The sequence below is a fragment of the Acomys minous genome (genome assembly GCF_964271855.1).
Source record: "Acomys minous genome assembly, chromosome: 3".
NCBI lineage: Eukaryota > Metazoa > Chordata > Mammalia > Rodentia > Muridae > Acomys > Acomys minous.
The window spans coordinates 33,055,438-33,070,542 of record NC_140485.1 but is presented as its reverse complement, the minus strand read 5'-3'; the positions used below and the strand labels follow the sequence as shown (position 1 = coordinate 33,070,542).

General features: G+C 40.3%; 1 protein-coding gene across 2 annotated transcripts in view; it reads left to right on the top strand.

The window, feature by feature from the left end:
• CDIN1 (CDAN1 interacting nuclease 1) overlaps positions 1-15,105 on the top strand; it is a 199,962-nt gene that overhangs the window by 83,279 nt on the left and 101,578 nt on the right. For both annotated transcript variants that reach the window (XM_084776570.1, XM_084776571.1), the window contains exons 6-7: positions 10,128-10,207; positions 10,592-10,641. In XM_084776570.1, coding sequence (XP_084632696.1) covers positions 10,128-10,207; positions 10,592-10,641 — 130 coding nt within the window. The remainder of the gene's footprint in view (positions 1-10,127; positions 10,208-10,591; positions 10,642-15,105) is intronic.

The window sequence follows — 15,105 nt, the reverse complement described above, 5'->3', positions numbered from 1 at the left end:
TCCTTCAGAGACTAATTGTGCTTCTTCCCAAACACTTTGTTTGCACAGGCCCCCGAGAGCACGCCCCCGGACTCCCTGTAAACCCCCCTCGCTCTCACTTTGGCACAGGACCCTGCTGCCATTGTACTCATCGCACTAGTTGAAAGATTAATTACAATGAAGAAATGTATCTTTTAACTGTCTCATTACATAAAGAATTCATAGTGAAGTTAACATCCGCATAATTTAATGATATACAGATTTTAATTATATAGTACACTGTTAATTGCATGGCTATTTTTAGATCAGGCTACTAACTTGTTCAGTTAAATGAATAACTAAGTCCCTTGCTCAAGGTATGAAAATACAAGCCTTCTTAAAAACTCATGCTCCCAGGCCCCTGCATGTATATATTTAAATCTGGTAGGTCATTTTTATGCTGCTTGTGTTCCTCCTTGAAATGAGGGTGACCTATACCTTGCCTTTAACTCAACAGCTTCTCTCATACATAGGATTTTGGCTGTTCTTTGATGGGGGTGAGGGGAGTGCTGGCAACTAGGACAATATAAGAAAGCTGTGGAGAATATCCTTGGGTAATGGGCAGAAATTGAATAGCTATATTTTCCTTGAAAGTTGAGATCCCCCACCTCCACCCCAAAGAGAATTAGAAGAATTCTAAATAGAAGCACCAGTCCCTGGCTGCAATTAGTCACGTGGGCTTGGCTCCCAGGAATTGCTCCTTTCTATGCGCCGAGAGTGGGTCGATCTCCATGTTCTTTAGCTGTCTTTAATGTTCTCCCCAGACTTCTTATCTCCACCTTTTGTAAAATTCAGGATTAGAAATTTAGGTGCTTCTTTTCCCATTGGATGAGGGAGTCTGTAACACTGGTACTTCTTGAGTTATCTAACCAGCTTCGTTTCCATTTCAACATGGCAATTTATAAGTCTACTTTAAGAGATAGATTATTTTGACACACACACACACATTTAATACTTATGAAATGATAATTGTTACAAAAGTTGTATTACAGTGCTAGTAACGTTATTTATGTGTTTATATCAGAGGTAAACACTCCCTTTTTGTGGGTACACATGCTTAGATGTTGTCAACACTTTTCTAAGATGCATTGTATTATATTGCTTCTTATTCTTTTTCTCCTAAATGAATTTTTAAACCCATTAATTCTTAATAAGAAAAACCACAAGTGAAGTCAAATGTACTTGCCTATAAACAATCATGCCAATGATAGGGAATACAAACAGAACTGGATTTTTTTTTTTAGCACCCTTTCATTTGGCAGTGTGTTTATTCATTCATCCATTCAGCCAACGATTGAGCTGTTATCTTGTACAGAGCACATGAGAGAAATACTTCTGCTTTTGAACAGCATGCCAAGTACTCTGATACAAACAATTCCTTTGTCAATCATGGGAGTCTTATCTTTTCCATAGTGGTGTTGCATAAACAGATGCACACATCTGTGGCATTATAGTTGTACATGAAAATATACATATAAGTAACACGTGGACTCAACAGGTTATATTTAGGAATATATACGCATGCAATAACAATTGATAGAAAAGAGGCCATAAATTTAGAGGAGAGCAGGGAGGGGGATATGGGAGGATTTGGAGGGAGGGAAGGGAAGGGGAAAATGTAATTAAAATATAATCTTAATTTTTTAAAAATTATCTAAGTGATATGGCTGAATAGAACAATTAAGAAAAATGATTATAACATTATTCTTAGATTATTTTTTAAAGTCTGTAAAGAAGTTTGCCACCAAGCCTAATAACCTGAATCTGATCCTTATGTCTGATCCATATGACCCACATGGTGGAGGGAAAAAACTCATTCCCAGAAGTTGCCCTCTGACCTCCATAGGCAAATTATAGTTTGCATGCCCCACCCCCACTAAATAAATAAATGTAGCTTTAAAACATACACGGTTAAGGAACATTTACTTAGCTGGGCATGGTTGATCATGCATGTGATCTCAAGACATGGGAGGATGAGACAGGAGGATCACTGCAAGTTCAAGGCCAATCTGAGGTACATACTGAGTTCTAGACCAGCCTGAAACCTGAAACCCTGTCTCAAAAATTTAAAAGGTGGGGAGATGGGCGTTAGTTCATAGATCAGATTTAATAATTCAGGATTATATTCATCATCCTAGACGATGTTATGGAAGCTGGTGTGTGTGTGTGGGGGGGGGGAAATGTCAGTGATCTTACCCAGCTGTGAATCCTATGAACTATGACATCAGCCTGTCAAGTAAGAAGTGCCTAGTCAACACGGCCTTGCAGGCACACAGAGGAAGGGGATGCAGGCTATCCTAATGAGACCCGATAGGCTGTGGCCAAACAGTGGGGTAGGAGGGCCCCTCCATCCGAAGTCTAGGGGAGGGGAGTAGGGCAGAAGAGAGAGGGAGGGTGCAAATGGGAAGATAAGAGCAAGGAGATAACAATCTGCACGAAACATGAATAAATAGTAATAAATAAAAATATATGCATTAAAAATATCTCCCCTCAGAAGAAATTTGTGAGAAATTATTTTTTAAAACGTGCCTAGTTATGTAATAGTGGCACTATTGGTCTGTGAGTAACCAACCGCTCTCTGAAGCCCACTCCACCGCAGGAAATGCGTGCCTAGTACTGCATACTTGGTGCTCAAAAATAGACAGACAGACAGATCAAACTAAAGAGCACATAACATGGAAAAATCATAGGCCCTATGGGGTAACTGACTATCATTTAGCAAAATTGACATAAAGTCGTTGCGTTGTAAATATTTATATGTATTCGTATTGACAGAGTCGGCTCTCAGCCTTAATCAGAAAAGCTTGTCTCTAGTGGATGCTGCTGAGTAGAAGGACTCTGGGAATAAATGACAGACAGATGGAGGCTCAGCCCCAAATAAGACATTTATACTACCCTGCTAAGGCTTGGGGAACACTGAAAACAGAGAAAGAAGAGAGCCAGAAGATAAAGAGAAGAGCTACCAAGTCCCAACTTCTGAGCAAGACACAGTCATGACAATCACAAACTCCCAGCAGCTGTGGATGCCTGCACTGGGTCTGCACAAGATTAAATCATGGACAGTCAGACATGAAGGAATGACCCAGGGAGGCCGTACCCCTCTCTGCTGAACTGTTTGCTGTTGCTACATCTCAGAAGTAAACTCATTCCTTTCAGTGTCTGTACCCCACTGCGTCTCCAGTGAAGGTGGGTCACACAGTGGCCACACGGATGGGTCACTTACCAAAACTAAAAGTCATGAATCTAGGGCAGAGGCCTGGGGGGGAAGAGGTGATAGATATGAGAGTGTAGGAGGAAAAAGTAGTTAGAACACATTGTATACATGTATGAAGTTGCCAAAAATTTAAAACATTTTAAGTTTTAAAAAGGGGAGTAAATTAAATATCCAGTTCAGGAATTTAGACCTACATAATGCTAAGCTTAACAATCTGAAAACTTTGGCTTCACAAATAGCAATAAACTTGACTATCTTATCTTCCAAGGACTTAGGATAACACTAATTCTTCCTATGTATAAAACCCCTGTCTTAGTTATTTTTCTTATTGCTGTGGCAACGTGACAAAAGCAGCTTAAGGGAGGGAGAGAAGATGACTTGGGCTCAGGGGCGCTTGCTGTTCCTCGGCACAGACTTACAGTGATTTTTCTTTTAGGTGATTTGAAATTTTAAGTAGAGAATGTTAGAACATACCATGTGACCTCAGATATTTAAAGACAGGAGCAACTACATTAGTCTAAAATTTACTTTTTCTTTTAATTTTTTTTAAGTGTGGCATGATTTTAAACTGTAGCACTCTGACCAATCTCTTTTAAACAGATGATAAAATAATAATTAAGCAATTGCCAAAAGACTGGTAGACAATAGGAATCCTTTCCAGTCTAAGATATGAAGAAGACATGCAGGTTTTAAAAACAAGAATGGCTTGAAAAAAGGAGGTAAGAATTGAACTGAGTTTAAAGTTTCAGCCAAGGGAAAGATTTTACACACACACACACACACACACACACACACACACATTTGGAGGCTCTGTGAGGGAACTATGTTAAATCATGGCTTAGCCAGATGTTTAAGGAATAGCCATTGACATGTTTGGTGGAGTCCAGTTGATGGTATGCAGTGGTCCTGAAGCTGCAATTTGCCAGAGACAAGATACTGATCAGTCATTCTTTAGAGATGTCTTCCTATTCTACCACACTTAAATTTCTTACTTGGTTGCTTGCTATGCAGAGGACAGATTTGAGTTTGTCCTGGAGGAGTTTAGGCATCACTTGTACATAGTAAGGAAACTGATGGGTTAAACCCTGCAACTTTGAAGCCAGCCCCACTGTAAAGGTGAGTGGCTTCTCAGGCCATCGACAAAATTACAGCTTTCCAGGTGAGACACTGGCAGGTTGTTGCCTATGGAGATACAGCTGGAGATCTCTTTAGCCTTGATGTCCAAAGGCCTTAAGCCAACTTTTGAAGAAAAGATGAAACACTGGCTGGTATTTAGGCTTTCTTGCCATGGAGCTCAGCCTCTGTTGGCAGCCTTACACAAGGGAGAAATCCCTGGTGCATTTTGGGAGTCATAGTGTAGCTGTTCTCCAGAGTTAGCCCAATAGGTTTTATCACCACAACTTCAAGTGTCCATGAACTAGTCTTCCAAATAGTCGCCTCCTCTCTCTCCCTTTGTCCCTATGTCACTCATCTTTTCTTTTGTCAGGCTGTGCTGGTTCATCCACCATGCATAAACCTCTGGTCTTAGATTGGGGATCCCAACTAGATGGATGTGCTTTGCTTGGGTGAAATTGAGCAAAGCTGTGACTTGTGGGAGTTTTCAGAGCATAACCAGTTCATCCACTTGCTTGCATTAGAATCTGGTGGCTGTCATGTTATTTAACATGACAGCAAAGGAAGCAAGCATTATCAGTGTGAATATGAGCTATGTGCCTTGTTGGATCACATATAAGCCCTTACCTAGGAAGAAAAATCCTTTGCTACACGGCTGTGGACAAATTTTATGTTAACGTGCCCAGCCCCATTGAGAACACTTCCCCTAAACATACACATAAATACAAGTTCTTCCCCTGGGAACAGATTTGATAGTGACCTGTGCATTTGGCCACAAAAGTGTGTGTGAGAGAGATTGTGTCTCTTTGCATATCTGTGTGTCTGACTTAAAGGCTGGCCTGGCATTGCCAGCCTTTGTTTTTGGGGGATATTCACTTGGCTGTGTCTACACTCTTGTCTTCATGTAGAGCCCATTAAGTCTTTATTTTTTTGACTCGCTCCAGGGTAGACAGTAATACTGTGCTTGCTGACAGTGCAGTGGTGGGAGTTCATGGAAGGCAGGCCACAGCATAACAGCACTAGAGTTAGCATGTAAGCACTACAAAAGGCCAGGTCTCAGTCAGTGGAAGTCCTTTATGGTGTTATTTTATTTAACCTTCACATCTGTCCTGTATGTCCGTTTTGCTCCCTTCAAAGATTGTATAACTAAAGCTCACCAAAGCTAGAACTGAACACCTGCATATAGCTTAAGTCAGAAGAAGGAGGAGGAGGAGGAGGAGGAGGAGAAGGACTAGAAGAAAATTTAGGTTCCTAGGGGAGCACTTGCACCCTTGGGTCATGGGCTCTCAGGGAAAAAAAAGGAAACTAGGAAGAAGTTAGCACATTGGTGAATTTGGGTCCAAATTTATGATAATGTTCAGTGCAGAGAGCCCAAACTAAGGGAATGGACAAGAGGATTCGAGAAGCTGAAAAACAATTGACAAGTGGTGGATTAAAAACTAAATCGAGAATCAACTCTTAGAAAAAGTGGAAAGTACTGGGCTATATCTCAGTTGTGGAGCACTTTCCTCCCTGACTCTACTTTCCTCTAAAATGTAAAGCAACTGGTTGTGATTAAGCAAAGAAATCTCTATTCCCCCTCTTCCTCCCTCTCCCACACGTGTGTGTGTGTGTGGGGGGGGGTGAATATGGAACACCATAAGAGAAAATAATTGTATTGGTCACAGGACATGGAAGAGTCGATTTGGTACTGACCAGGAAGTGTCCTTCCTGGTGCCCAGCTTCTTTAGTCCCAGGTCATCAAGGGTCTTACCCAATGCAGCTGAGGTTAATGATCAGCCTGGGATAACGAGAAGCTCATGAGTGTACTAGGGGCATGAAGTTACAGGGCTAGCCAACAACTTTATCTTGTATTGATCCCTGCTCCACGGGACGGAACACATACCTGATACTGTCAATCTAGGCAAGAACCCAAGGATGAGGATCTCCTGTACCCAGGTGTGAACCTATTGTTATCTGTTTAATAAGTAAATGATCAAGCTGTGCTCTGAATCCATATCTCTATTCTCAGAGATTAGTTCAACTCTCAGAACTGGTGGAGAAGGCTAATGTGGCCATTTTCTTTCCTTACATATAGAAATGGCAAAGATTGGCCACTTGGTTTAAAACATTGTTTGAGAGGATGTCCAAAGGAGTAGGTACAGAACATGTTGGTTTCAAAGGAATAACTTGTTAAAAGAAGAATGAACAAAACTTATTTGAGTAGTTGAAGAGAAGAAGGAGAAAGATGGAAATTAAGAAAGTGGTGAGCAATCCGATTGTAAGTAACAGAAAAGACTTTACCCACGATAATGCTAAAGTACATGAAGTAAACATAGGACAGATACATGCATCAAGACACATAGCAGCTTCGTGCTTGGCATTTGTTGTTCTGGCTTAGTAAGTTTCTTATGTTAGAGGCATTTCATAATGAGCACATCACAGTCTGGAGCGTTTTGCCTCAGTTGGAACATTGCTGCGTGTCTTTGGACACACTTTATCCAGCACCTGCCTTCTACTGTTCATGTGGCAATGGCTCCAAGTGACTTGAATTCTTATTTTGTGCCTTCCTTGTAGAAAGGAGAAATCACCTATGTAGTACAAGCCTCACTGGGAAGAATGGGCCCTCTGTCTCCGTGGCCTCAAAAGCTGGAGGCCCTCACTGTGCCCAGTTAGTGCTCCTCCTATGTGCTTGTGTTTAGGGCCAGCTACTAGAAATTAGAACACCTCTTAGGGGCTCATCTCTGAAGAAAACTGGTTCTTTCTCACTCAGCAGTCATTGGCTGCCTGCATCTCTTCATGCAGGGGTGAGGCTTGTGAATTTCCACTGGTTCATGGGGACTGTGTGGCTATTATGTAGGTCTTCTTTCGGGGGCCATATTGCTGAGGTGTCATGGCTAAAGGCCCTTTGGCACAGCTGTCACTCTGTTTACCTAACTCTTACAATCTTTCTACCCTCCTCTTCTACTGTGTACCCTGAACTGTAGGTTTAGGGGTTGGGATACGCAGCCCCAACTAGTATACCTCATTTTGCAGGTTTCACAGTTTTATTAAAAACAACTAATTATTTTTGTTTTGAGTAATATTCTCTTCAGCATATTCAAGTGGATTCTTCCATTTTCAAGTGCGTCTGTGTGCCTGTGTGTGTGTTGTATTTGAGTGTGTGCATGCATGTGAAAGCCTGATGTTGATGTTGGAGATAGATCATCCTCAATTGTTCTTTAGCCCTGTCCATGGGAGCTCTTAATCAAACCTAGAACTCACCAATGTGGCTAGTGTTATTAGCTATTTTACTCTGCAGGTCCCTTCTGAGCTCTGTACAAGAAGGGTAGCATACCCACACTGGATTTGAACTCTGGCCCTTAGACTTGCATGGGCAGTCATCTCCCCAACCCTCAAATGATGTTTTTTAAAAGCGTATAACAATGGTACCAAATCTGCGAAGCACCATTTAAAGGTTTATATTATGATGAAATTAAAACCATTACTTTCTTAGTTGACATTTTTCTTTTTCCCCCTCAAAATAAATGACCTACTTTTCTCAGATCTTGGGGCATTGACTTTCATATTGAAAAAAAGCTTTCCAAAATTATTTGAACAGTGGGTTTGCGTGTAATTTGTTAAGAGGTGAGTGATTTTCCAGTGGCCAGCACTTTGGGTCACACTTGGCTATAAATAATGTTTTCTTCACGTGGGCATGAGTTAGCATTGCACCACCTTTGCGCCTCATGACCAGGTGTACACAGAAAAGGGCTGCGGTTTCCCTGGGTAACATAGAAGGGTGTGTGTGCCATTACCATCTGCAAATGAGTGGCAGACCAAAGGAAGTGTCCTCCGAGAAGGCGACCACACACATGAATAACTGCTTTGATCTCCACCATCTGGCTAGCTTTTAGAATTATGCTAGGGAAAGTGGGCAGGTTCACCAGGCACATGATTGTCTCCCTAGTCCTGTCCTCATGTCATCTGTTCCTAAGTAAGGTGATGGGTTGCCTTCTCATAGTCTCAGTAACCATACCACTTATCCATGGTAATTTCTGTCAAAAATAATTGAGTGCAGCCCAAGTTTATGAAACGCAGTGAGTGTGTAAGTCTTATTTGGTTTAGACTACTACTTGAGCTTGAACAAAAAGATGTGGCAGCTGTTTTCTCAAGAGACTCCCATGAGAAGTCTTCAGAGTACTCAACGCAAACAGCATCGCTTCCTACAGATGAAGTCACTGAGTGCAGGGGGCCACACTGCTTGCTAGTTTTTAGCACTGGTTGTAAGAGAGGACTGGATAAGTAGCTGGGTGATGCTCTTTAGAGATCCCATATGGGCTCTCTCCATGTAGTGCAAACTTACAAATTTCTGTTACATCGTTGATGCTGTAAGCATACAGTCCTGTTCCTGGAATAGGCAATAATTAAAACTATTTTTTTAAGAGTCAATTCTACACAAAAGATACCATTTTCTGATTTCTCTCCACGGCGTTTACAAGCTTATCTCATATCTATCCGTATCCCAAGGCCACAAAGAACGTGATAATAAAAACTAAGCTTAAAATGGGCACATAGCTCTGACCTTTACTCGCTTTCTTAACTAGATAGTTGTACAGGAGCCATTCAAGCAGCCGCTGCATGGGCTATTCCCTAAGCCACTTTGCTAAATATTTGAGGTTGGTTACCTAGGAGGTTTTTGGCAGGATTGATTTCCACCAGGAGCTTTCACCTCATATCAGCCCTTCTCTTGATGCTTTCCATACTGCCTTTCTTCTACTGTGGATTTCAGACTAATTTTCAGGTGGTAAGACATATTTGCGGTTGAATATTTATTTACACATAAAATGTATCTACTTCCTATCCACTCTGCCCTCCTAAACAACCATGGTGGACCCTCTGTATTCATAAGTTCTACACATAGGACTCTGCTAACCACTAATGGGAAAGGCACGGGCGAAAATTACATCTGTATTCAACATATACAGACTTCTTATTTCCTAAAGACAGTATAACAATGATTTGCATGCCATTTGTATTAGGTTATATTACAACCAGAATATATGTTAGATTGTGGGGTGCATTATATACAAATATTATAGTGTTTCTTATAAAGAGAGTGAATATCTACAAAATATAGTCTCTGTCAGGGATCATGGAAGTAGTGTCTACAAGAAGACAATGATGTACACACACACACACACACACACACACACACACACACACACACACACACACACCGCACATACCCTGCATGCCCTTTTTTTTCACTTCAGAGTCCCACAGTTATCAGCCGGTCTTCCCTGTATTCCTCACTAGTGAGATGGACATAACAACTGGTGGCAGTTGATGGGGATTGTTTTGGACAGATTTAGTATTGAGAGATGGTTTTCTTGGCATTCCTGAAGCCTACAGCTCCGTGCTGCCTTAGCTAAGCTGCACGCACACAGGTGCTTGGGAATAAGCTCTCTACCTGTAACGGTTAAATCTTTTCTGGCTATTTCTGTTGTGTTTTTCTTTTCCCAAAGTTGGCTTTTCCAAAGCTGATATGTCTGCAAATAGACATATGCTTTAGGTCTACACTTATTAATTTACCTTGGAAAAAATCAGGGCACTGTCAAATCTGGCAATGTAGCTTATAAATACTTGGCAAAAATGGTCTAATTAAAAGCTTCCCTTAGATGAAAAAAATCTCAGGCGAATGATCGCTATCAGTACTGCTTTTCTTTTCCCGATCTGTGTGTACATAGGTATCCGTCACTTCTCGTGTCATATGAAAAGTGTGTTGACTGTCTGCTAATGGTTCATCTCTTTCCTTCTACAGCCTCCAAGTCTGTTATAAATAGTATGCTACGGGACCCTTCTCAGATTCCAGACGGAGTTCTAGCAAACCAGGTCTATCAGGTATTAATCACAGCTGTTCTCAGTGGTGGTGCTGCTATCTGCCTAGCCAAGGAGAGGATCTTAAACCTCATTTAATTACTGCCATCATAAACTATCACTGAGGTCAGGGCACACCATGAATGGCAATGCAATATTTTAGAGAAGAACATTTTACTTTTTAATGCTTGCTTTTATAGCAAATAAAAAGCATGCATTTTGTTTGTTTGTTTGTTTGTTTGTTTTCTGTGATTGGATCTGCATAGCCTTTGGATAGCTTTCTTTTTTTTTTTTTTTTTTTTTTTTTGGGGTGGCGGTTGTGGGTTAGTAATGAGTGCTTTTGGAATGTTTACTGTGGTGGGGATTGTAGTCACTCCAGCCTCTAATACCTCTCTTATTTGTCCGCAGTGCATTGTGAATGACTGCTGTTATGGACCGCTGGTGGACTGCATCAAACAGTATCCTTCCCCATAAAATTTTAGGTGCACAATTGACGAGCTTAGGCTCAGTGGAAGAGATGTGTCTGGCTTTAACCTGGCATAAAGTTCTGCTTCACAAAACACATTTCATACTCTCTTATTTTACATTCAATCAACTGGAGGGTCACCGCAGCCCGTTCTTTTCTACCGCTTAGGGAAGATCAGCTAGGCCACAGGAAGATGTCAGTTCAGCAGATGCTCATCCGCATGCTTATTTCAGACTGCTTGGCTTTCAATGAGTTTAAAGGTGCAGAGTCATTAGGCAGGTAACATACTGTCTTGGAATGTATCTAACCATCCCAGTGGCCATTTTTCTAAATATAACAAAGTTCCATTTAAAATGAGCCAAATTCAGTTGAGTGCTCTAGAATGAATTTTGATCCTGGAGTGAAAGGATGACGTTATTAAAATGCCACCAGAGGCCAGCACATTTTAAAGGGCAGTGGCTCTTCTGGCTTGAATACTGATGGCATCTGCACTGTCCTTTAGATCCCTAATAAACATTTTTAGAGAAACCATGCTAATTTTTCCCCTGGGGCCGAATTTAAGGCTGTGAAAGCAGATGTCCAGTCATTTCTTATTAAAGCTGTTGAGATTCCTAAGGAGTTAATGTTTACTTCTTAAAATAAGGCTGAGTGAATAGCAATGTTTTTAGTAAAGCAAAGATGATACTAAACTAACTGCCACGAGAGTGAAAATTTTGATAACATTTCAGAGAAAAAGAGTGCTTACTTAAGCAAGGTTCATATTTTTTGGTGGAGGTCATTTAACAACTTCGCCTTCTTGGGCTAGATTTTGTTAACAGCGACAGCACAGGGGGCCAGTGTGACTCAGTGATCACCAGTCTGTTTTTGTTGGATTCTCGTATAAGCTGAGTGAGTGTGTGTGTGTGTGTGTGTGTGTGTGTGTGTGTACACACACGAATGTGCATATCCACATGTGCACATATATGTGGTTATGCATATGCATATCCGCATATCCACTTGTGCATATATATGTGTGTGCATATCCACACATGCACGTATGTGTGGGTATGCCTAGTCACATATGCACATGCATATGTATGTGCATATCCGTATATGCACATATATGCTCGTACATGTGTATATTATTTCCATCCTGGTTTAATAAAAGCTTAGGGTCAGTTAGAAAAACATTTTGAAACGTGGTTTTTCTATGCTTTCCAGGTTGGCCTTATCCTCCTGCCTCCTCCTCCTTTGTGTTGGGATTGCCAGTGTGCCTGGCCACACCCAGCTCAAAGTTTTTGAGAAGAAAAATACTGTCTTTCCTATAAACATAGTTAAGATTTGGTATAATCTTTGAATACAACCCTCTTGCAACAATATTGAGCGACTAGCATGTAGCGTTTTCACATATGCCTTCTCTGATCTGCTCCCCTATCTAAAATGAAGCAAATGGTATTGCCAAAACCTGGCTTTTTTATGAGACTAAACTGTAGCTGTGCTTCTCTTTTCAGTATGGAGTTAATGATAGAGTTAAAACTTGTAGGCGTGCCAACCTCACATTGCCTCAGTGATAAACTTCAGCACATTTATATAACAACCGACACCACCAGAGTGTCTAGGGCTGAGTTACATGCTAATTTCAAAGCACATAAAATAGTTAAAAATCAATTTAAAGTTAAGGTTTTAAAAGCATAATGTCTTTTGAAGGATTGCATATTGATTTTAAATATAACTCTCTAATTATATATGCATGGACTAAAGTATGAAGTCAACTGCTTTGTAAATGCCAGGAGGCTATTTTTCAGTAATAGTTGGGACGCTTACGGGAAACTAGATTGCTGCATTGCTGGCGAAGAAAATGGCTTGTGAGGTTATTTACAAATTTTGCCCCATGGTCACTACCATACATCAATAATAGGTATCCTTATAGACAATGTCTAAGTGTTTCTGCTTATGGAGCATTATTAATTCTGTCTGGAAATTTTCCTTGTATACATACATATATTTTTGCCATCATTCACGTTCTCTTTTGGCTGTGTATTGTCAGTAGGATTTAATGTACTATATAATTTCAATTGATAAATATAATGATGTATGTATATAAATTGTGTTCACTGACTAGATTCTAACTTTTGCAGTTCCATTATGTTTATGACCAGTAAAAATTACTGCTTTTATAAGCTTTATTTTCTAGACCTTGCAGTTTTATGTCTATACCAAACAAAGCATAATCAAGAAGTGTATCTTTTCAACATTTAAAATCGGTGATTGCTGTAACTATGCAAAATAAAACAGGCCAGAGAGTTTGTGGAGACATTGACTGTGTCTTTGCATTGAGATGGTGTCAGTTTAAGATACTGTAAATAAACCTGCAAAGATGTCCCCTAGACTAATCAACAGGGATTATTTAATTTCACACTGGATGAAATTATTGGTTTTCTTTGTAAGTGAGAAATGCTTTTCTGTATGGTCCTGATAATTTGGTAATGTTTGTTTGCCTTGCTTACCCTCACTAAAGTACATCAGTTCTCACAAAGAAAGCACACATTTGGTAAATGGAATAGATGTAAAACCTCCTTACTGCATAATGAAAATGTTACATGTAGGTATTCATGTCCAGAGAATAAAGTAAACTGATCACCCACTAAAATGACAAAATACCCATCGTAGTAGTAAAGAAGATGGATTGTCAAGGTGTTTTGTTTTATTTTGGTGCCTACTGTATGTTTGTATGTTTTCATCCATTCATTCTTTCATTTGTATAGAATATCTTCTCACCCATACATTTGCCTATGCATCTCATATCTACCAAGCAAACTCCATGAAAAAGCAGTCACTTCAGCCTTCCGAAGTGAGACTCGAGGCCACAGTTGTTAGACAAACGTCTGAACAGAGAAGCAAGGGGAGATGATGACGCAGGAAGCAGCAGGGCTGTGGGTTTCGTTTCTGTACCATCAGTAACCTCAGTTTCATGATTCAACATTTTAGATGTAAATAATTTACAACAATAAAAGTGAGAGCACATTTATGTGGAAAGAAGTAAATAATTTAGTTTGAAAAATGTGGGATACCCTGCTAATGAGATGCCATGGAGACTTATCCATCAAATGTCTTCAGTGAACTCAGAAACTGTATGAAATTCTGTTGTGGAACATTTTTTTGTTTCCCTTATTTTATTTCTACTAAAAAATAATTAAGTGCACTCATGTGCATTAGAAGAGGGAAAGAAACAGGGCAGTAGCAAAAATGATGGTGTTGGCCTTGTTTTGATCATGGACAAAGTTTGACTTTACTTCTTGAACTTAAATGATAGTCACCTGTAACCCATCAATAAAGAGCACAATAGTTCTTATGATTTTTTTAAACTAATGATGTATAAGTCACCTCTCATTTAAGTTGAATTCTTATAATACATGGTCAGAACAGCCCTCTCTGGAAATCAAGGCGTGCTGTACCCATGAGGGTGGTATGGGGTTGTGTGTAGTAGGCAACGAGGGAGGTAATCCTGACTGTTTCTCCTAAGGGCTTGCCGGAGAACTGAAGGAGCAAAGTGTAACACTTTTGAGATTTAGTATAGTCTATTTCCTTCAGAAAAGAGAGCAAGTTTCAAAGTATTGCCACTGGCTTCATTATTTATGAGTCATAGGACATTGAGTACAGTCCTCAGCATTTCTGAGCCTTGCTTTACATAACTGAGAAAACGGGACTGAGGTTATGTACTCTTGGAATTGCTGTGAAAATTCAAACAAGATCTCAGTACTTGGTGTAAAGGCTTCTGTGGTCCCCAAGAACCATTGACTATTAGCCAAGTATTATATAATTCAGATGCCTTTGGGAAAGATGTGTGGTCACACACAGGCCTTGGAGAGAGCTCATTCTAGCCTTGTTTGTTTGCTTGTTTGATCTTGATTTCTAGAGATGGATTCCCAGGTTGTCGGGAGTCCTAGGAAGACACTGTACTGCAGCCCAACCCCTCATCCTTGGCTGTCCCTCACATTAACTATCTTTGTTCAGTGTCTTCTCTGATTCTCTTTTCTCGTCTGTAGAACAAGGCTTTTTATACTTGTGAAAATAGATAGCATACTTAAATCACTTGATATTATGCTTGCCATAAGAGCACTGGAACAATTTCCATGTTTCCGTACACCTGTTCATGTGTATTTGTATGCTGTAAAATATAATGCGCGCACACCACATGCACGCGCGCGCGCACACACACACACACACACCAGCAGCCTTTGTACCCCTGTAAGTGAAGCAAGGGCTGATGACAGACTGGGAAGTAGATGCCACAGGTTTCTAGGACTAGAAGATTGGAGACTGTTAGGGCAAAGACTGGGTAGTTACTGTTCTTTCTCATACTTACTGAACATTCAGTGAACATGTACTAAGCAGAACTAAAGGATTTTTCTTTTAACACAAATTAATGTATATTTTAAATGACTCCCTCTTTTTAAGAGAAATTAAAATCACAGGG